The sequence below is a fragment of the Loxodonta africana genome, chromosome 23 (assembly GCF_030014295.1).
Source record: "Loxodonta africana isolate mLoxAfr1 chromosome 23, mLoxAfr1.hap2, whole genome shotgun sequence".
NCBI classification, from domain to species: Eukaryota; Metazoa; Chordata; class Mammalia; order Proboscidea; family Elephantidae; genus Loxodonta; species Loxodonta africana.
Window position 1 is genome coordinate 31,099,913 of NC_087364.1, and position 23,876 is coordinate 31,123,788.

The window sequence follows — 23,876 nt, forward strand, 5'->3', positions numbered from 1 at the left end:
ATATAGGGATACTTTTACTTCTTCCTTACTTATTTGAATGCCCTGTATTTCTTTTTCTTGCCTTATTGCTCTGGCTAGGACCTCCTGCACAATGTTGAATGATGTTGGCTGTTGGCTTTGCATAAATGCTCTTTATTATGCATCTGGGATCTTAAAAGTGGCCACCTAAGATACAACTGTATTAGTCCCATCTTGTCCAGAACAAAGGAGAATGACGGAAACACGGAAAATATTTGTCCGGAGGACTAATGGACCACATGAACCACAGTGTCTACTAGCCTGAGCCCAGAACTAGATGGTGCCTGGCTACCAGCATGGAGAACTCTGACAGGGAGGACAATAGAGGGGCCTAGATAGAGCAGGAGAAAAATGCAGAACAAAATTCAAATTCTCCAAAAAAAAAAAGACCAGACTTACTGGTCTGATGGTGACTGGAGGAATTCCTGAGACTATGGCCCCCCAGACACCCTGTTAACTCAGAACTGAAGCCACTCCCAAAGTCTACCTTTCAGCCACAGATAAAACAGGCCAGTAAAACAAACAATAACACATGCAGTTAAGTATATGAGAGCAAATGGGCCACACCTGCCTAAAGGCAAGGACAAGAAGGCAGGAAGGGATATGAAAACTGGACAAATGGAAACGGGTGGAATGGGGGAGAGTGCTGACATATTGCAGGGATTGTAGCCAATGTCATGAAACAATTTGTGTATAAATAGAACGGGGAACTAATTTGGTGTGTAAACTTTCATCTAAAGCAAGGTGCATGCACACACACACACACACACAAAGACGGGTTGGGAGGGAACCCCAGGGTTTGTTTCCGATGGTCTGTGGTGGGGCCTATATTTGGAGAACCACTGCTTTATATCATCAGCATACTGAACTCTTCAGTATTTGGTTAATCTCTTATATAAGAGTTCACAATAAAATGCCAGTAGAAGTACTTGCTTTCAATAGGATTAGGGGAGAAAATGAGATTTTATTTTTATAAATAGTTCAGGTATAATAATTCAGTTCTTGATTGTTTAGTCTTCTGCTCAGTAATTCTAATCTGGCAAATTATTTTCTTTAAAACTTAATCTGCTTTTTTCTTCTTTAGAAAAGTATAGGATGAATTTTAATTTGTATCTGTTAACAAAGAATTTGGTCTTTTTTTCCCCAGGTCAAATGATTTTATGGGAGAAACACTTTTAATGATACAGGAGAAACAATCCAGAAGGCAAATCTTACTTCATTTGTGAAATTCTTTCTCCGTATAAAGAATTTATGTATATAAAAACAATCATAAACACTTTCTTTTAACATATGCCTTACAAACACATTTGCTGTGCTTAAAATATCTGGAATAAATGCAAGCTCAGGTTCTCATTTTGATTCAGTTGTGTGTGTGTGTATGGCTTTAATTAAATCAAAATAGTATCTACCTCTTGTGGTGGTGTAGTAGTCTAGTAGTCTTGCTGGTTAATGTTGGAAAATTCTATGACAGTAGCCCGTAAATTCAGAGTAATGACCTTCCCTTCTTAACTCCCTGTAACTAGGCATCAGTAGAAGGATTTTTACCACTGCTCTGTAGCCCTTAATTTTGGGTCAGCCCCCACGATAAGAAATTTGGCATTGTTGTTAGGAAAATAGTGTTTTTAACTTAAAATATGTAGTTCTCACTCTAAGAAAAATAATGGGATGGACAAATAAAGGCAGATAAAACGTATTATGGTGATAGACAAATCATTTTCTCATTCTAAACTGATGCCAGATAAGTAGGCTTGGATTCCAAGTGGGAGTTGGTTCCCTGGGTGTGCAAGATGGGCAGGTGACTACTCCCCGTTTTCACTTGGTCTTGATTGAATTGTAAACCCTCACTGTCACAGTTTAGAATGTCATTATAATATTCTAGCTTACTAGTAAGGCTCTTCTGTGCTTAAGTAGCATTACCTGCAAACTAGCACAAAACAATCAATTTCCAAAGGTCAGTGAATAAAGTAATATGCATCCATCCTCTGTCAGAATTTACTTAGTAGAGATCAATAAAGTTTTACAACTTCAAAATTCTAGGGGTTTATACGATAGTATGCTATGAAACATGTTAAATGCATGAAATATTAAAGTTTTCAAAATAGTTTGTACTGTTATTTTATAGCTTATGATATTCTGATGTTTGTTGTTTTTCCCTGGTGTCTGCTAGGAACACTCCTTATGCTTTTCTATTTCTTTATTTTAAAGAACTAGTAGGCCTTTTCATTGGTAACATTCTGGCTGTTTGTTAAACCTTGCCAGCACTATTTGCATTCTGGATGAAGTAAATTCAGGATGGTGGTAACCTTTAGAAGCTACAAGTATAACATTGTGTAGACTTCAAAAATCAATACCTGTGCTTCAAGTTCAGTCTTCTGACATTCCACTAAGTAAATTTTACAAATTTAAGTATCAAAATTTGAATGAATTCAGAGGGGAAATAGATACATAAAGTGGAATAATTTATATTCCTGGACTGAAACCAAACTTCCCTTATATCCAGTTGTACTTTTTCAGCATTTATTGTACTAGGTATTGAAGCTTGTATTAATGTACTTTCTACTACTGCCAAACTCATTACTGTAGATAATAACACTAACTCGTATTATAAAAATATAGTTAGCAATTAATTGAATAACCTAGTTAATGCACATGTACTATCCTTACCTTATTATACACTGGAAAGGAATAATGGCAGAGGAGTAATTTTTTTTTTTTTTAAAGTGAAGTAGAAAGTTCTGTGGTAATTGTTTTTCAGTGAGTTTGGTCAAAGAGTAATTCATTCAATTTGTGATTATCTTCTTAGTCATGACATCACTGGGGTCTTATACTATAAACAAAACCCGAGTTATATATATTCTGTAGTGTACATCCTTTATTACCTATATGCTTTGGACTCGACCTGTGGTACTAAGTATACCTTATCTATAAACCTTTTAGTACGTTGTTATTAGAAAATCCCATTTCCCAGAGAAATCATTGCTTACACTTTTTTGAATATTTTACTGCAATCCCAAGTTGCAGCATTGTCTGCACTCTGATAGGATGGCTGCCTCATCACAGAAACAGCTCTAAAGTGATGTTCCAGCTGATTCAAGCCCTTTTAATCTTTAAGCCACCAGAGCTTCCAGCATTTATTTTTCAGTCCCCATTCAAGAATTATAGAGAATCCAAGTGTGCTGTTTACTTGGTTACAGAGACATAAAACAACTGTAATAAATTATGTGGCTATATACTGTATTTGTAGTAGACACTTAACTGTGTGCCATGTGGCACAAAACTGTTGAAAGCTGAGATAGGGACAACTCAAATGCAGTGTTAACCACCTAAATTATCTCAAATTTTAACATGTTTTTCTGTCCCTAACCCTGTTTCAGTCAAAATAGAAGAGGGGGGGCATGTATACCTTCCCAACATACCTTCCTCCCTAGCTTTCATACTTGTTGATTTTTCACAGCTTTCCCATTTCTCAACCTAAGCTCCTTAAAGGAACTGTGTTCAGTTTTCTACTTGTTTTGTACGTTTTTTCTTACCTCCTTGAAAAAGTATATTTTCTAATGTATCCCTGGTAAGGCTGTTTATATCCTAGACATGATTGTGGGATAAAACATATTTTACTTAAAACCTCATTTATATGTAGCGCTGACCAAGACACTACTGTCTCCCTTAAAATTCCTAGCTTATGCACTGTTGCTAACGCAAACCTCTTTTTTGCCCAGAAAGCTATGATGCAATTTGGTTGAAAAAACTCATTCTCAATCCTCATTAAACTGAAAACCACACCTTGAAGTCCTGAGACTCTACATAGAGAAGAAATAAAAAGACCAACATTGTGTTTTATTGAGAAAACTGTAGGAAAAGGCAGTATTAGGTTATATAGTAAAAACAGCTCTCTGAAATGTCTATTTAAATGTGTGTGGATGTAATATGTGACATTCTTAAAAATTTTTCATTAAAATTACAATTCACACAATTACAAACTAATCAGAAACTAAATCCGAGCTTGATTAGTGTCTGGAAAATATGTCCTAAAAGGACAGGAGAGCTACATACCCGTGAGCAATCTATACTCGCGGTAACTGTTCACATAGAGGCACTGTGGCATCTGAAGTAGCAACCAGGGCAGCAAGGCACCGGTGGGATTTAAGCTTTTCCAGTTTTTCAAAATAAGGGCACAGGATCTAGCTTTTCCAAATAACTTGATGGATTTCAAGAATAAGGATAAAAGTTAACAAACAATCCCCTTAGGGCTAACGTCCTGGTTTACATTCTTGCTATGTTTTAGATTCAGATATTATCACCTAGCTACCTTTCCAAAGGATAATAACTTCAAATTTACAAAGTTATTGTCAATTCCAACCTTGCTGCTCTGGATCTGTAGCAAGTACATATTATAAATAGATCACACCTTTGCCCACTCAGCATGCCTAGTCAAACTAGTCATACTTCAAGGGCAGCAAATTCACACTTTATCTAGTGCTTGGGTGTCTTGAATGTAACATGCCTCCCTTGCTGTAAGCAAACAAAAACTTTACACTTGATTTTTTTTTTTTTTAACACAGAATTCACCAGGGCTAGTAGAAAATTTGAAGTTTAAAAAAGATCTTTCCTTTAATTTTCTTAAATAATCCTCATTTAGCATTCCACATTGTGGAGAACTGAAATATGCAGTCTGCACACCGCAACAGGGAGACTTCAGAATACTGGCACGAATACTTACATGTATATTTTATAATCTATTAGAACAACTGTGTCCCATCTTAAAGACTACAACAGATGACAGGCCTTGAACTGCAAGAGGTTTACAGATAAGACTTTAAATCTGAACGTATTAGATGGGCCAGAAGAATTCCAAACTGCTGTGAAGAGAGTACTTAAAAACAGGTCTGAAAAAAACTCCATCACAATCCTTTGTTCATTGCAGCTGCACTCTGTACGCACCTATTAGCAACTTAACCTATTGGAAGAAAAAAATACGTATCAGTACAGAAGTACAGAGTTCACCTTTTCTAAAAAGAGGAAGAAAACAAAACAGCCTACACCCATTTCTCTTACTGGGCAATATTTTCAACTTGGTGCTGTTTCCATTGTTACAAAAAAAAACCCCAAGGGCTTATAATTTGCTTTTAGGATATGTTAAAAACAGTAACAGTAATGGCAAGTAAATACCAAAGCCTAGAACTAACTTGAGATGTATTCTCATTAGTCTCTTCGTTGGCACATTTCATTATCTATGCCTGGCACATTTTAGATCTAGATAAAAGTAAGGTGAACCTAGAATTGCTAACCCTAGGGAACACTTATCTCTAGGACAGGCCCTTCTTCCAGAAACTAAGGAGCACAATGTCCCTGAAAATTTTTTCTGATGATAATGAAGTGATCTGGAGTAACAATTTGAGGAAAGAATTTTTACCTTAGCAGAGGGTGCTTCCGTCAACCTTATGAAGAGTTTATTGGGGCCAGCAACAGGACTGAATGAATAAACAAAATGACTATCCTAGAGTGGAAAGAGACCAAAAAAACAAAGTATTTCTTTAGAAACTTCTACATCCAAAAACAAACACGATTAGTCTTAACAGTATAACATTATAATAGAGACCAGAAACCTTTATAACTCAAATGATTTCAAACAGAATCATACAGAAGTTTGGTGTTTGATTTTTTATAAGTCAATATGCTGGGATTTCCTTATTTTTCCCTTAATTTATTAAAAAGATGCAAATAAAGCTTTTAGGATTTATCTGCAAAGACTATATATCTAGATATATCTTTCAGATTAGAATGTATTCAGCTTCATAAAGCATGAGTGTTAAAAATGTTCATACCCAGTTAATTTTGTTTAATTTAGCTTAAGGAAAATTCTAAATGTGGCAAAGTTATATGCACAAAATTCTTTAAGAGCATTTTTACAAAGTATTTGCATAGCCACTAGTATATTATTTAGTACTTTTTACATTTTCATGATGAGTTAAAAAAATAAAACTAGTAATGATTATTCAGATCATGTGTTAAAACTAGGCATAAATACAACCAATGTTAATAGAGTGTTTGAATTTAGATATTGAAAGCACAAATAAACTTTTTGTGCTTTTGAATTTTCTAAATTTTCTTGTCAATGTTTTTCATTACAAGAGGAGAAAAAAGGCATAATATTTAAAATTTATTATAACCATAAAACTTTATATTCAGAATAAGGTAGGCTCTGAGGCATTACGGTAAGCATAATTTAAGGCACAAAATGAATAAGATTTTTATTAACAATGTTTAGAATAATTTTACTTCATGGGTCACACTGGTTTACTAAATTTTAATGATTGTATTTTATTATAACGGATTTAAAATGAAAAGTTACCTGTACTACTTTTGATTAGGAGGTAGTAATTTTCAGTATTGAGCTACAAAAAAATCTTACCAGAAAAACAGGAAGTTGAAATTTATCATTTAAAACTACAGCTTGTACACTACATGGTCCACAGAGCCGAGCAATAACTTCTTTACCCAGAAAGTTTGCATGGAAAATAAACAGCAGGATGCCAGAGCCTGAATAAGGGAGATACAAATACACAATTTATTATAAATCTTAATAAAATGAACTTTAATTTTATTACAAATTCATTTTATGAGCACAGTGTGTCACCACTGACAAGCCCACAGGGATGAGCACTGAGACAAGGAAGTCAGTCTACCCAGCTCACCACCCACGGCCCATGCTGAAGGCTTTGCGAAGCTCTTATGTTTGACGATGTGTTTAATGTAGCATTTCCCAAACCACAAAACCCTTTTTTTGTCCAAGTAAATCCCTCCCTATTGATAGCTCATGAGACACACTTTTAAATATGCTTTTCTACACTAAAGCCATTTAAGATTTTGAAATTTCTTTAAAGTGGTATTTAAAAGATGCCACAAAACAGCATTTCAAATTCTCACAGAATCCAGACTTTCTGGCGCCATCAAATATCCCCTGAAGTCTTCTTAAAACCAAACAATATCTTACCTAGTAAAAAAAGTCTGCCTTGAGCATTATGCTCTTTTAAGATCTATCTATTTTGGATCAGATTGACAACTGCAAGTCCAAAGATCAGACAGGAACCTTAGGGAGTAGTGAATTTATGTTAATAGGGGAGGAACAACTCAGACAAAGGATGAGAGTAGTTGCACAACTCGAAGAATGTCACTGAATTATACATGTAGAAACTTGAATTGGTGTATGTTTTGCTGTGTATATTTTCAACATCTAAAGGAACAAAATAAATAAAATTAAAAAAGCAATGTTTATGGAAGCAAATCCACAGACATTTCTATAGTGGTTCCCTGTGGCTATGGATTGAGTAATTTTCCATTTTTTTGTACATACTGTTTTGCCTCTTCTAAATTTTCTGATTAATTAGAAACAGTCTAATTCTGGAAAAAAAATGTTAGCAGGAGATGAAGTTTTTACTGACTATCCAAAATAATCTGTAAAATTCATTTTTTGAATTAATCATACACCTATTTGTTATATTTGAATATAACAGGTACATGAGCTCAATGACCTTTCTGGTAAACTAACCGTTTTTAACGTGAGACATTGATCTAGGCCAGTTATCAACAAGAGCAGACTATGAAAGAGACCCCAAAGATACGTTTCATTCATCTGCTCTGTTACCAGGAAAAAAACAGCAGTCTGGGACCCTTGCTTTCTTGCCTCTCCTTTCAAGCTGTTCATGCTCTGACACTGATTTTGCTCTCTGGCTATTTCATACGACTTCCCCGACATAGAGCACTGAGGATCAAAAGGCCTGGCAGTAATGTTGGGACAGTCTTTCTTGGTCCCTTACCCCTCAGCTCCACTATGAAATATGCAGCTGGGATGCCATGCTGCAGACCACTGGAGGGCTGAGTCTTCTGTGACTCCGGTACAAACCACCCAAACAATAATGAAGTCGCCTTGAAAATTCTTTAACTCAGGTGATGTTTACACTGCTGCCAGTCAAAATAAGTTAGATCTAAGGAAGACGTCTTCATTTGTCAGTTTTACACTAACTGACAAATACTTAAATTTCATAAATACAAAATGACACAAGGGATCCTAGCAAATTTGTTAGCAGCTGTTTAATGATAGCAATACAGATTTTCTCAGCCAAACTATGCTTTCAACATGATGTACAACTGAAATCCATGTGGTCCAGAGTCGGGGCCTGACTATACATCAAACAGGATCCCAGATGACACTAAAAATGCTGTCTTCAGAGACCACATGTTGGATGGCAAGGATTTGAGGATGACAGGGTATTTGTGTGGTCAAATTTCAGATTAATGGAAAAAATTCTCATGGTTACAGACACTGGACTCTGTAACCCCAAATTCATCCACTCATAGAATATACTACTAGAATAATAACAGACAGTGGATGACTGGCTGGCCTCACACATTAACCAAAGGGGCCATTCCAGTTAATCTATGCTTGCTTGCTTGCCTGGCTGGCATACATATAATCTACTTTTGAGCTTTAGAAATTATGAGGGATATGTGAAAATTAAAATGCACAAATTACAATTCCCCAGGGCTAAGTTCACTAATCACTAAAATGTTAAGAACAGCTGTCTGTAATGGGGAAGGAACAGTCTTCAACAAACACTGCTGGCAAAACTGGAATTCTATATGCAGAAAATGAAACAAGATCCATACCTCACAGCAAACACAAAAACTAATTCAAGATGGATCAAGGGCCTAAATGTTAAATCTAAATCCATAAAGTTCTTGGAAGAAAATATAAGAGCAAAGCTTTGGAACCTAATTGTTTTCATTGATAGATTACAAAACAAAAACAAATACATGAGGCCAGGCAGAAGGTGGAGTAGTCAGACGCTTCCGGTGATCCCTCTTACAACAAAGACCCAAAGAAATAAGTGTAACGATTCTATTTATGACAAGCTAGGAGCCCTGAACATCAAAGGCAAAGTTAGAAAATGGACTGAGTGGCACAGGGAGGGAGAGACGGTTCAGAAGTGGAGAGGAGTTGCAGGACCTGAATTGCTGGGAACCCTCAGGCACCATTCGCTGAAGCGAACGTGTCGGGGTGGCAGTAGCGTTCTGGATGTAGTTTCCTCAGGGAGAGACAACCAGCCACACAACCTACTCACACCTACGGAACCAGAGAAGAATGGGGGTCTCAGCAAAAGCTAAGTACCTACGTATATTTTACTGCGCCCCCAGCCCCCAAGGTGGCTTCAGTGGCTGTCGATTTCCCTGGGCCTGAGATAGGCCCGGCTGAGTGCCCTGAGCCATTCTCCCGGCCTTGGAGAAGGAATATATTCACAATCGGGGAAAAGATAATCTGCCAGCTCCACTAAGCTGGGGAGCTCAGGACAGATGTGGGTCATGTCTAGGCATAAATGGTACGTGCACTTTGAATAACTTTCCCCCCCTGCACGGACCTGTGGGAGCCTATTTCAGGAGAATAAGCCCTGTTGGCACATTTCATCTGTTCCAGCTGTGCAGTGGACAGATCAGTATTTGATGTTTGATACTTCCTTGCTATTAAACAGGGTCCTCACCTACCCACATCAGGGGCTAAGGACTGCTGGCTCCACCCATGTCACCTAGACACCCACGACAGGGGTCCAGCAGTAACTGCTACCTCCCTGTCCTTACAACCAAAAGCACTGGGTGCTCATGATCTGTCTACAGAACCCACCCAACTGTACACTCTAGGGAACAGAGATGAGCTTTCCTCACAGACACTTGGGGGACAGTTGTCAGCGCCCTGTCCTGTCCAGAGCGTAACCCCCTGCTGCAACCAGATACCTGTACCTACACCAGTCCCCCCCTGCCCCTCTAAGACTGTAGGAGAGAACCTGTACCACACACCTGATGACCAACTACCTGGACACCTGAACTGAATCCATACAAGAAAAGTGAATAGACTCCTAGGCTTATATACCTGGGTAACAGCTCTAGCCATCTGGTGACAGGATGTTAGAGCTTCAAAGGGCAAAAATAATCAAGCTAGCTTGCTCAGGCAGCCTATTTGGGCATATCAAAATAAAACAAAGCAAAAAGCTAGAATATAGATGGCTCGGTGACAACAGTCAATATCAAATCACATAAAGAAGCACACGAGGAATGCTTCAACAAGCTCTCAAGACAAATAATAAAGGAATCTTCTGGATGAAAATGCCTTCCTGGAATTACCAGATGCAGAATACAAAAGATTAATATACAGAATGCTTGAAGATATCAGGAATGGGATCAAGAAGGAGATCAGGCAATAAACAGAAAAAACCAAGGAACACACAGATAAAGCAGTTGCAGAAATTAAAAAGCTTATTAAAGAACACAACAAAAAATTTAACAATCTGCAAGAATCCATAGACAGCAATCAGAAATTCAAAAGATTAACAATAAAATTACAGAATTAGATAACAGAAGTCAGAGGAGCAGAACTGAGGAAGTGGAAGGCAGAATTAGTGAGATTGAAGATAAAACAGCACCAATATATCTGAAGAAAAATCAGATAAAAGAACTTTAAAAAAATGAAGTAACTCTAAGAATCATGTGGGATTCTATCAAGAGAAATAACCTACGACTGATTGGAATACCAGAATAGGGAGGGATAACAGAAAAAATGGAGAGAATTGTTGAAGATTTGTTGGTGGAAAACTTCCCTGATATTGTGAAAGATATCAGATGCTCACTGATCTCAAAAGAAAGTCACCAAGACACATTTAAATCAAACTTGCCAAAACTGAAGATAAAATCAATAATATCAGATATCAACCCAAGACTAAAACACAGGACAGAGCAACGAGATGTCAACTCAATAGGGAAATCACAAAAATAAATCAAGATAAAAAATGCTCAAAACAGGGAAACAGCAATGTCATTATATAAAAGAAGACAACATTAAAACAAAAAGGGACTACAAAACATAGTCATCGATCTTTCATATTGAGAGGAAGTAAAGGCAATATGAAGAAATAAAAGTTAGGTTTAAACTTAGAAAAATAGGGGGAAATACTAAGGTAACCCCTAAGGAGACTAACAATCCTACTCATCAAAATAAAATACAAGGAAAAAAAACACTCAGTAGAAACAAAAACAACAACAAATAAGAGGAAAACACAATATATAAACTACTCAGCACAAAAAATTAAGTGTAAAAAGAAACTGTCAACAACACACAAAAAAAGACATCAAAATGACAGCACTAAACTCATAAAAAAATAAAATAGCTATCCATAATTAGGCTGAATATAAATGGACTAAATGCACCAATAAAGAGACAGAGAGTGGCAGAATGGACTAAAAAAAATCCGTTTATATGCTGCCAACAAGACACACTTTACCCACAGAGACACAAACAAAAACTCAAACGATGGAAAAAAATATATCAAGAAAACAGCAATCAAAAAAGAGCAGGACTACGGGGACTTCTAAGTCAATTGGCAAAATAATTCTATTATGAAATCATTCTGCATCCCACTTTGAAATGTGGCGTCTGGGGTCTTAAATGCTAACAAGCTGCCATCTAATATGCATCAATTGGTCTCAACCCACCTGGAGCAAAGGAAAATGAAGAACACCAAGGCCACACGACAACTAAGAGCCCAAGAGACAGAAGGGGCCACATGAACCAGAGACCTACATCATCCTGAGACCAGAAGAACTAGTTGGTGCCCGGCCACAATCGATGACTGCCCTGACAGGGAGCACAGCAGAGGACCCCCGAGGGAGCAGGAGATCAGTGGGATACAGACCCCAAATTCTCATAAAAAGACCAAACTTAATGGTCTGACTGAGACTGGAGGAATCCCGGTGGCCATGGTCCCCAGACCTTCTGTTGGCACAGGACAGGAACCATCCCCGAAGACAACTCATCAGACATGAAAGGGACTGGTCAGCGGGTGGGAGAGAGACGCTGATGAAGAGTGAGCTAATTATATCAGGTGGACACTTGAGATTGTGTTGGCAACTCTTGTCTGGAGGGGGGATGGGAGGATAGAGAGAGAGGGAAGCTGGCAAAATTGTCACGAAAGGAGAGACTGAAAGGGCTGACTCAAGAGGGGGAGAGCAAGTGGGAGTAGGGAGTGAGATGTATGTAAACTTATATGTGACAGACTGGATTTGTAAACGTTCACTTGAAGCTTAATAAAAGTTATAAAAAAAAAAGAGCAGGACTGGCAATATTAATTTCTGAAAAAATAGACTTTAAAGTTAAATCCATCATAAAGGATAAGCAAGGACACTATATAATGACTAAAGGGACAATATGTTGTTGTTAGGTACCGTCGAGTCAGTTCCGACTCATAGAGACCCTATGCACAACAGAAAGAAACACTGCCCGGTCCTGCGCCATCCTTACAATCTTTGTCATGCTTAAGCTCATTGTTGCAGCCACTCGTTGAGGGTCTTCCACTTTTCCGCTGACCCTGTACTCTGCCAAGCATGATGTTCTTCTCCAGGGACTGATCCCTCCTGACAACACGTCCAAAGTATGTAAGACCCAGTCTCGCCATCCTTGCTTCTAAGGAGCATTCTAGTTGTACTTCTTCTAAGACAGATTTGTTCGTTCTATTGGCAGTCCATGGTATATTCAATATTCTTTGCCAACACCACAATTCAAAGGCGGCAACTCTTCTTCGGTCTTCCTTATTCATTGTCCAGCTTTCACATGCATATGATGTGATTGAAAATATCATGGCTTTGGTCAGGCACACCTTTGTCTTTAAGGTGACATCTTTACTCTTTAACACTTAAAAGAGGCCCTTTACAGCAGATTTGCCGAATGCAGCGCATCTTTTGATTTCTTGACTGCTGCTCCCATGGCTGTTGATTGTGGATCCAAGTAAAATGAAATCCTTGTCAACGTCAATCTTTTCTCCGTTTATCGTGATGTTCTCCAGTTGTGAGGATTTTTGTTTTCTCTAAGGCTGTGGTCTTTGATCTTCATTAGTAAGTGCTTCAAGTCCTCTTCACTTTCAGCAAGCAAGGTTGTGTCATCTGCATAACGCAGGTTGTTAATGAGTCTTCCTCCAATCCTGATGCCCCGTTCTTCTTCCTATAGTCCAGCTTCTCGTATTATTTGTTCAGCGTACAGATTAAATAGGTACGGTGAAAGAATACAACCCTGACGTACACCTTTCCTAACTTTAAACCATTCAGTATCCCCTTGTTCTGTCAAAACAACTGCCTATTGATCTATGCAAAGGTTCCTCATGAGCACAATTAAAGTGTTATGGAATTCTCATTCTTCGCAGTGTTATCCATAGTTTGTTATGATCCACACAGTCGAATGCCTTTCATAATAAAACACAAGTAAACATCCTTCTGGTATTCTCTGCTTTCAGCCAGGATCCATCTGACATCAGCAATGATATCCCCCGTTTCACGTCCTCTTCTGAAACTTACCTGAATTTCTTGCAGTCCCCTGTCAATATACTGCCTCAGCTGTTTTTGAATGATCTTCAGCAGAATTTTGCTTGTGTGGGATATTAATGACATTGTTTTATAATTTCCACATTCAGTTGGATCACCTTTCTTGGGAATAGGCATACATGTGGATCTCTTCTTGGCATAGACGAGTGAGCACCTCCACCGCTGCATCTGTTTGTTGAAACATTTCAATTGATATTCCATCAATTCCTGGAGCCTTGTTTTTCGTCAATGCCTTCAGGGCAGCTTGGACTTCTTCCTTCAGTACCATCAGTTCCTGATTTTATGCCACCTCTTGAAATGGTTGAATATTGACTAATTCTTTTTGGTATAATAACTCTGTGTATTCCTTCCATTTTCTTTTGATGATTCCCGCATCATTTAATATTTTCCCCATGGAATCCTTCACTACTGCAACTCGAGGCTTGAATTTTTTCTTCAGTTCTTTCAGCTTGAGACATGCCAAGCATGTTCTTCCCTTTTGGTTTTCCATCTGGAGCTCTTTGCACATGTCATTATAATACTTTATTTTGTCTTCTCGAGAGGTCCTTTTAAATCTTCTGTTCAGTTGTTTTACTTCATGAATTCTTCCCTTTTGCTTTAGCTGCTCGAGGCTCAAGAGCAAGTTTCAGAGTCTCCTCTGACATCCACTTTGGTCTTTTCTTTCTTTCCTGTCTTTTCAATGACCTCTTGCTTTCTTCATGGATGATGTCCTTGATGTCATTCCACAACTTGTCTGGTATTCGGTCACTAGTGTTCAATGTGTCAAATCTATTTTTCAGATGGTCTCTAAATTCAGGTGGGATATACTTAAGGTCATATTTTTGCTCTTGTGGATGTGCTCTGATTTTCTTCAGTTTCAGCTTGAACTTGCATATGAGCAATTGATGGTCTGTTCCACAGTCAGCCCCTGGCCTTGTTCTGACTGATGATATTGAGCTTTTCCATTGTCTCTTTCCACAGATGTAGTCAATTTGATTTCTGTGTGTTCCATCTGGCGAGGTCCATGTGTACAGTTGCCGTTTATGTTGGTGAAAGAAGGTATTTGTCATGAAGAAGTCGTTGGTCTTGCAAAATTCTATCACTCGATCTCCGGCATTGTTTCTATCACCAAGGCCGTATTTTCCAACTACTGTTCCTTCTTCTTTGTTCCCAACTTTCGCATTCCAATCACCGGTAATTATCAATGCATCTTGATTGCATGTTCGATCAAAAATCTTCTACTACTTCATCTTGGCCCTAGTGGTTGGTGCATAAATTTGAATAATAGTGGTATTAACTGGTCTTCCTTGTAGGCTTATGGATATTATCCTATCACTGACAGCGTTGTACTTCGGAATAGATCTTGAAACGTTCTTTTTGACGATGAATGCAACACCATTCCTCTTTGTCATTCCCAGCATAGTAGACTATATGATTGTCCAATTCAAAGTGGCCAATACCAGTCCATTTCAGCTCACTAATGCCTAGGATATCAATGTTTATGTGTTCCATTTCATTTTTGACGATTTCCAATTTTCTTAGATTCATACTTCATACATTCTTGGTTCCAGTTATTAATGGATGTTTGCAGCTGTTTTTTTCATTTTGAGTCGTGCCACATCAGCAAATGAAGGTCCCAAAAGCTTTACTCCATCCATGTCGTTAAGGCCGACTTTACTTTGAGGAGGCAGCTCTTCTCCAATCATCTTTTGAGTGCTGTCCAACCTGGGGGGCTCATCTTCCAGCACTACATCAGACAATGTTCCGCTGCTATTCATAAGGTTTTCACTGGCTAATGCTTTTCAGAAGTAGACTGCCGGGTCCTTCTTCCTAGTCTGTCTTAGTCTGGAAGCTCAGCTGAAACCTGTCCTCCATGGGTGACCCTGCTGCTATGTGAATACCAGTGGCATAGCTTCTGGCATCACAGCAACACACAAGTCTCCACAGTACGACAAACTGACAGACACGTGGCGGGGGGGACAATATACCAGGAAGATATTACCATATTAAATATTTATGCACCCAAAGACAGGACTGCAAGATACGTAAAACAATCTCTAACAGCACGGAAAAATGAGAGAGACAGCTCCACAATCATACTAGGAGACTTCAACATACCACGTTCAGTGAAAGTCATGCATCCAGAGAGAGGCTCAATAAAGACACAGAAGATCTAAATGCCACAATCAAACAACTTGATCTCATGGACATATACATAACACCCCACCCAAGAGCATCCAAGTATACCTTGTTTCCAATGCACATGAAACATCCTCTAGAGTAGACCACATATTAGGTCATAAAAAAAGCCTTAAGTGAATTCAAAACATCAAAATATTATAAAGCATCTTCTCTGACCATAAGGCCATAAAAGTAGAAATTAGTAACAGAAAAAGCAAGGAAAAGAAATCAAACACTTGGAAACTTAACAATACCCTGCTCAAAAATGACTGGGTTATAGCAAACTTAAGGACGGAATAAAGAAATTCATAGAATCCAATAAGAATGAAAACATTTCCCATCAGAACCTTTGGGACACAGCTAAAGCAGTGCTCAGAGGTTAATTTATATCAATAAATGCACAGATACAAAAAGAAGGGCCCAAATCAAAGAATTATCGATACAACTTGAACAAATAGAGAGCTACAAAAGAAACCCTGAGGCACCTTTTAAAGCAAATAATAAAAATTAGAGCAGAATTAAATGAAACAGAGAACAGAAGAACTCCTGAAAGAGTTAACAAGACCAAAAAATTGATAAATCATTGGCCAAACTGACAAAAGGAGAACAGGAGAGGAAGCAAATAACCTGAGTGAGAAATGAGATGGGTGAGATCACAACAGACCCAACTGAAATCAAAAGAATCGTATCAGATTACAAAAAATTGTACTCTAACAAATTTGAAAACCCAGAAGAAATGGATGAATTTCTAGAAATACACTACCTACCTAAAGTAACACTAGCAGAGGTAGAACAATTAAATAAACCCATAACAAAAGAAGAGATTGAAAAGGTAATGAAAAAACTCCAACAAAAAAAGCCCTGGCCAGGACAGGTTTACTGGAGAGTTCTACCAAACTTTCAGAGAAGAGTTAACACCACTACTACCAAAGGTAGTTCAGAGCATAGAAAAGGATGGAAGATTCCCAAACTCATTCTATGAAGCCAGCATATCCTTGATACCAAAACCAGGTAAAGACACTACAAAAAAAGAAAATTACAGACCTATATCCCTCATTAACTTAGATGCAAAAATCTTCAACAAAATTCTAGCCAACAGAATTCAACAACATATTAAAAAAAAAAAATCATCATGACCAAGTGGGATTCATACGAGGTATGTAGGGATGGTTCAACATTAGAAAAACAATGTATTCAATCATATAAAAAAAACAAAAGACAGGAACCAGATGACAGTATCAATTTATACAGAAAAGGCATTTGACAAGTCCAACACCCATTCATGATAAAAACTCTCCAGCAAAATAGGAATAGAAGGAAAATTTCTCAACATAATAAAGGGCACTCATACAAAGCCAACAGGCAACATCCTCTTAAATGGAGAGAGTGTGAAAGCATTCCCCTTGATATCGGGAACCAAAGACGCCCTTTATCACCGCTCATATTCGACATTGTGCTGGAGGTCCTAGTCAGAGCAATTAGGCTAGATAAAGAAATAAAGGGCATCTGGATTGCTAAGGAAGAAGTAAAAGCATGTCTACTTGCAGACGGCATGATCTTATACAGAGAAAACCCTAAGGAATCCTCAAGAAAGGTACTGAAGCTAAGAGTTTTGCAGAATATAAGGATAGAAGATACAAAAATCAGTTGGATTCCTGTACACCAACACAAAGAACACTGAAGAGGAAATCACCAAATCAATATCATTTTCAGTAGCCCCGAAGAAGATGAAATACTTAGGAATAAATCTTACCAGAGATGTAAAAGACCTATACAAAGAAAACTACAAGACACTACTGCAAGAAAGTAAAAGACACCTACATAAGTGGAAAAACATACCTTGCTCACGGATAGGAAGACTTAATATTGTAAAAATGTCTATTCTACCAAAAGGCATCTATAAATACAATGCAATTCTGATCCAAATTCCAATGACATTTTTTAATGAGATGGAGGAAAAAAATCACCAACTTCATATGGAAGGGAACGAGGCCTCGGATAAGTCAAGCACTACTGAAAAAGAAGAACAAAGTGGGAGGCTTCACACTACCTGATTTTAGAACAGACTGTACTGCCACCGTTGTAAAAACAGCCTGGTACTGGTACAACAACAGGCACATAGACCAATGGAACAGAATTGAGAATCCAGACATAAATCCATCCACATATGAGCAGCTGATATTTGACAAAGGACCAGTGTCAGTTAAACGGGGAAATCACAGTCTCTAATAAATGGTACTGACAAAACCAGATATCCATCTGCAAAAAAATCAAATAAGACCCATATTTTACACCAGGCACAAAAACTAACTCAAGATAGATCAAAGACCTAAATATAAAATCTAAAACAATAAAGATCATGGGAGAAAAAATAGGGACAATGCTGGAGCTCTAATATTTATAGTTAATATTTATAGTGCCATGTTTCAGAGAGAAAGCACAGGTTTACCTTCTGGTATGTTCTGTGGGGGCTTGTAATTGAAATCTGTTGAAAAATCTGGTCCCTCACAGAGACGATGACACGCTATTGGAAAAACTGGTTCTAGTAGAGCAAGACGTGCTTCAAAGTAATCCCTTATTGTCTCTTCTGCTACTCTTGAGAGTCTAATAAAATAGTAAGAGTTGTCAATATTAATGTAGAAAAGAACCATGAGCCATAAATCTATTCTAGAATACTGAGACCTTCCTTTTTACAAAAAAAGTTGCCACCTGGAACAAGCCAATTTTGTTCAACCTTTTTACGAAAAACTGGCAACACTGGTTCTGTTTTCTCTCTCCTTAGCACTAGCATCTGACATACTACACACCTGTCTTATTGTCTATCTCCTCTCAATGGAATGTAAATTTCAAGAGGGGAAGGTCTTTGCCTCCCCACTCCCAGCCTTTAGAACGGTGCTGGACACACAACTGGTGCTCAGTATATATTTATTTACTGAATGATCAACTTTAAAAATCAGAAATGAGAAATGTTAAAAAATTCAAGAATTACCACACACAGAAAGTCTTGTTACCACGCTTCGTAGAGAAAGAAAGAGTGATCAGTGCTATCTGATCCAGCAAAGTATCTTTAAAGTGTCTTTCTGGTAGGGTGACCAACTCATCTGGTTTGCCAGGCCATTCTGGTTTGAGCACTGGAAGTTCCAAGTGCCCGGAAGCCACTTAGGCCCATTTTAGCACTGAAAATCCAGTATCCTGGGAACCCCTCGGTCTCAAGCAAACCAGGCAAACTTGCAAGCTACCTGTTACTGTTAACTAACGTGAACAACGGCTTTGTATGTGGCAGAGGAGACCTGTTTCCTACCCGAAGTCCACTTTCTCTTCTTTTCCTCTACTAACAAAACTGACCTGATTCCAGGTGGCAGCTTGTGTACCTGAAATACTGGCTTTCTCAGGACCCCTGGCAGCCATACATGCAGCACTGCTGGCCACAGATGCATGAGAAGTTCTTGATTAGGCGAAGCTTCCAGCAGGGCTAGTAAAGTGGGCGGGTACCAGGCACATGCCTTTTTTGGAATTTGTTTTGTCCCTCGTCTTTCTCCTTAGAACGCAAACCTATGCCTAGAATTGCAGTAACCATCTTGCACGCATGCCAAAATGAAAGCAGCTGTAACTACTTAAGGTTGCCTATCCCTAGATGCCCTGTTTTAAGAAAAAATCAACACCTCCCCTGTGCTAGCTACTGTTTGTGAAGTTTCTGGCACACGTGCTGCCAAAAAATTTAAGTGATAAAAAGATATTAAATTACTAGTCATGAAGAACGAGCTTAAAAATAAAATGAAATGTAATGTAGAATTCATTTTCAACAGTATGAACTAGAGTTTGCATGTTCTTAAGAAAACATATGCTACCAAAATTAATATTTTAAGGAGATAATCCTAGATATGACAGTGGTAAGTGTGAAAGTTTCTAAGACCCTGGTGACTTGCAGAAAAATAATTCATGTGCCACTCATTAAATTCATTTCCTATCTGCTGGGAACAGAGCCCCACCAGGATTTGTACTCAACAATCTTTTTCTGAGCAGTTATAGACAGGCCATACCAAATAATGTGTCTAATCAAACAGATACATCATACTTTGTAATTTAACCACAGCATATTCACTTCATACTTACGTTTCTAAATGATTTTTAAGCAGATCATACACCAGCACGTTGTTACACTGCTTAGCAAAATGCAGTGCACTATTCTGGTGCTTTGACAAAATATTACAGTCAGCTCCACATTCAATCACAAGCCGTACAATGTCCGAATTTCCTCTTTTACAGGCCTATGTCAGGAAAAAGAGTAATAATTACGTAATTGTAACATTTGTAGGTACCAATCACTGTCTGCCCCATTCTCCAAACATTAGCCCAGGTGTTCTCTGTGAAGAGAGGAAAGAGCCTGGAGTCTTGGCCCAACGCTTCCATAGGTGGAGCCTTTAAGCCTTAGTTTTTTATTTGCCCTATATTTCATTTCTTAGGATTGGAAAACCATGAAGCATTCTATAGAGTGGTGTCCTCTTTTTATTCAGGGAACAGCACAGGGATGTGTATGTACATTCAATTAATTTCTTCACTCATGGACTCTGCAGGAAACGGGCAACAAAGGATACTTCTGTCCCAAGCAGAAGACACACCAGGCCTTGTTCATCCTGTATGCTGTCTCTGTGAGCCCATTCTGTGACTCTGAGAGAAGCAAGGCCTGCTGTCCCTCACTGTTAGAAACATCCTAATGGGAAACTAAATCATCTCTTAGGGTCACAAAATAATTTCAAAATGTTCCTAGCAGTTGCTCTCAAGGGGGGCTATTTATGTACAGATACAAATTCAAATTCAATACATCTAAGCTGGAGCCATGACACAGCCCAAAGACCATTTCAGGAGTAAAATGACCCAGGTTCAAGGTTCTATTCCTGTCACCAGCCATGGGACTTGGGTAAGTCCCTTAATTTTTCTGAGTCTTCTTCCATTTTTCAAAAGCAGATAACGGTATTTACACCTCACAATACTGTAAGGTTGAAATGAAATTATATAAAAGACCAGGCCCAGGAGAGTAACCTTGTCTATAAAAACACACTGACTGGGTACTTCAAACCAGGCAATGGAGCCCACAGCAAAATAAGGAGCATGCTGCCTACATCCAGACTTTCTACTAAAAAAAGATTTGGTTGAACAGAACACTGTGCTTAGTGATGCAGATGATTAACATGATGATACAAGCTTCTTATCACCAAAACTCAAACCTGCTGCCATCAAGTCAGTTCTGACTCATAGTGATCCTACAGGGCAGAGTATAACTGTCCCATAAGGTTTCCAATTACGGAAGCAGACTGTCTCATGTTTCCCTGGCAGAGCAGCTGGCAGGTTCAAACCGCTGACCTTTCAGTTAGCAGCCGAGTGCTTCACTACTGTGCCACCAGGGTTTCTATCTCATCACAGACAGGTACAGTTTACAGAGCTGCAGGTAGTCTGATGACCGGATTTTGAGTAGCTTGAAATCAAGTCTCTAAAAAATTCTAATATCTGAATAAAGGTATTGTTATTTTTTAGGTGCCATCCAGTCGGCTCTGATTCATAGCAACCCTATAGGACAGAGTAGAACTGCCTCATAGGGTTTCCAAGGAGTGCCTGGTGGATTTGAACTGCCTACCTTTTGGTTAGTAGCTGAGCTCTTAACCACTATGCCACCATAGCTCCTCAGGTATTATAAGGCCCTAGGTATTTATTTGAATACTCAAGCTTCTGTACACTAACTATGAAAGGTTCTTGCCTACAACTTAAAACATTTGACAGCTTAATAACTTTTTTTTTTTAAACAAAGAAGTTACAGTACCAAAGCTCTAATCCCAGATCTACAACTCACTAATAGCTGTATGCTACTGGAAAAGTCATTTCACATCTCTGAGACTTAGCTTCCTTATCTGTAGGGAAAGGAGTTGAGAACAGGTAAACCTTTTATTGGTTCTTCTTTAAATTATAAATGATCATATGTGATCAATGTAAAAAAAACTTTTTTCTTTTTTAATGCACAAGCATATAAAAGTTCCCCACCATTACCTTCCTCAAACTCCTAAATTCCACCGCCCAGAGAGAAGTGATCCAATCCTTGTAGGCCATTTTTCTATTTATACAGGAGTGTGTGTACACATACATACACAAACTTATTATTTCCATTTTCTACAAAAATGGGATATCTATATTTTGTAGCTTGCTTTTTTTCATTAGTAATATATTTTGGATAAATTTCATATCAGCACACTCATATTGTCTACATCATCCTTTTTAATAGCTGTATGCCCAAAAATACAAAAAACAAAACAAAACAAAAACACAGCATAGATATTTAGTAATTTAATCGTTTCACTACTGATGGGCACTTACCTCAACTTTTTTCAGTATAACAAGAAAGGCATTATAAGGTTTTTAAGTTCTGCAACTGCTAGGTCAAAGAGTGGCATTTAAAAAATTATTGTTATTGTGGTAAAAATATGTAAAATTTACCAATTCAACAATTTTTACATGTACAGTTCAGTGACACTAATTACGTTCATGTTGTACAACCATTACCACTCTGTCCAAATTATCCTATTACCATTAAGAGAAACTCAGCATCCCCTTAGCAATGACTTCCTCCCTCCCCTAATAAATAACCACTTTTAGTCATCTAGTGCTGCTATAACAGAAATACCGCAAGTGGATGGCTTTAACAAACAGAAATTTATTCTCTCGCAGTCTAGGCTAGGAGGCTAGAAATCTGAATTCAGGGTGCCAGCTCCAGGGGAAGGTCCTTGTCATCAATCTTCCCCTTGTCTAGGAGTTTTTCAGCACAGAAACCCTGGGTCCAAAGGATGCACGCTCCTGGATCTTCTTACTTGGTGGTAATGAGGTCCCCTTGTCTCTCTGCTTCCGTCTCTCTTTTATATCTCAGAAGACACTGACTTAAGACATAACCTAATCTCGTAGATTGAGTCCTGCCTCAGTAACATAACTGCCTCTAATCCTGTCCCATTAGCATCATAGAGGTGGAGTTTACAACACACAGGAAAATCACATCAGATGACAAAATGGTGGATAATCACACAATATTGGGAATCCCGGTCTAGCCAAGTTGACACACATCTTGGGGGGACACAATTCAATCCGTAATACCACTAATAAACTTTGGTCTCTATGAATTTGCCTATTTCATATATGTCAGACCATACAGTATTTGTCTTTTTGTGACTGACCACTGAGCATGTTTTCAAGGTTCATCCATGTTGTGGTATACATGAGAACTTTATTTCTCTTTCCAGCTATTTAATATTTCATTGTATGCATATATCAGATTTTGTTTATCCATTTGTCTGTTGATACTCATTTCAGTTGCTTCCACCTTTTGGCTACTGTGAAAAGTGTTGCAATGAACATTTGTAAGTTTGCATTCCTGCCTTCACTTCTTCTGAGTATATACTATATTTTTACGTGAAGAATGTACATGTTACACGCTTTTTGCCAATGGTGCAACCCCCAGCATTATTTTCATAAGCATTACATGTGTGGGCATGTTATTTACATGGGCATGTCACTTGCTAAAAAAATACAGTACCTAGGATTGGGGCCGCTGTGTCATATGGAAACGGTCAAATTTTTGTTGTCGTTGTTCTTACATGCCATCAAGTCGGTTCCAACTCATACTAACCCTATACAAAGAACAAAGCAAAATACTGCCCGGTCCCGCGCCATCCTCACAATCGTTGCTATGCCCATTGTTGCTGCCACTGTGTCAAACTCTCTTGTTGAGACTCTTTCTCTTTTTCGCTGACTCCTCTTCTTTACCAAACATGATGTCCTTCTCTGGGTTGATCCCTCCTGATAACATGTCCAAAGTACATGAGCAGTGTGGCTGTACTTCTTCTAAGACAGGTTTGTCTATTCTTTTGGCAGTCCATGGTGTATTGAAGATTCTTCACCAACACCATAATTCAAATGCATCAATTCTTCTATGTTTTTTCTTATTGATTGTCCAGATTTTTGATGCACGTGAGGCAACTGAAGATGGCATGGCTTGGGTCAGGTTCACCTTAGTCCTCAAAGTGACAGCCATCTTTGCTTTTTAACACTTGAGAGAAGTCTTTTACAGCAGATTTGCTCAGTGCAATATGTTGTTTGATTTCTTGACTGCTGCTTCCGTGGGCACTGATTGTGGATCCAAGTAAAATGAGGAACTGCCGAACTGTTTTCCACAGTGGCCGTACCATTTTACATTCCCATATAGGAGTACTTTACACATTCTGGAAACCCTGGTGGCACAGTGGTTAAGA

At 38.3% G+C, this 23,876-nt stretch overlaps 1 protein-coding gene and 1 long non-coding RNA gene across 6 annotated transcripts in view; one reads left to right on the top strand and one right to left on the bottom strand.

Moving 5' to 3' along the window:
- Positions 1-5,513, top strand: part of LOC111751672 (uncharacterized) — a 44,463-nt gene extending 38,950 nt beyond the window's left edge. Inside the window, exon 5 of the long non-coding RNA XR_010319121.1 lies at positions 1,166-5,513. This is a non-coding gene — a long non-coding RNA (uncharacterized LOC111751672). The remainder of the gene's footprint in view (positions 1-1,165) is intronic.
- The window catches only part of MPHOSPH8 (M-phase phosphoprotein 8), a 100,992-nt gene continuing 78,278 nt past the window's right edge, over positions 1,163-23,876 (bottom strand). For 3 of the 5 annotated variants that reach the window (XM_064275401.1, XM_010593923.3, XM_023553098.2), the window contains 5 exons: positions 19,705-19,859; positions 18,041-18,195; positions 6,428-6,555; positions 5,429-5,512; positions 1,163-4,972 (listed from right to left, as the gene is read on the bottom strand). In XM_064275401.1, the coding sequence (XP_064131471.1) occupies positions 4,931-4,972; positions 5,429-5,512; positions 6,428-6,555; positions 18,041-18,195; positions 19,705-19,859 (564 nt within the window). In that variant the 3' untranslated portion in view covers positions 1,163-4,930. Of the gene's footprint in view, positions 4,973-5,428; positions 5,513-6,427; positions 6,556-17,641; positions 17,851-18,040; positions 18,196-19,704; positions 19,860-23,876 lie in introns of those variants that run through there. The other 2 variants (XR_010319120.1, XM_064275402.1) reach the window with 2 other exon arrangements.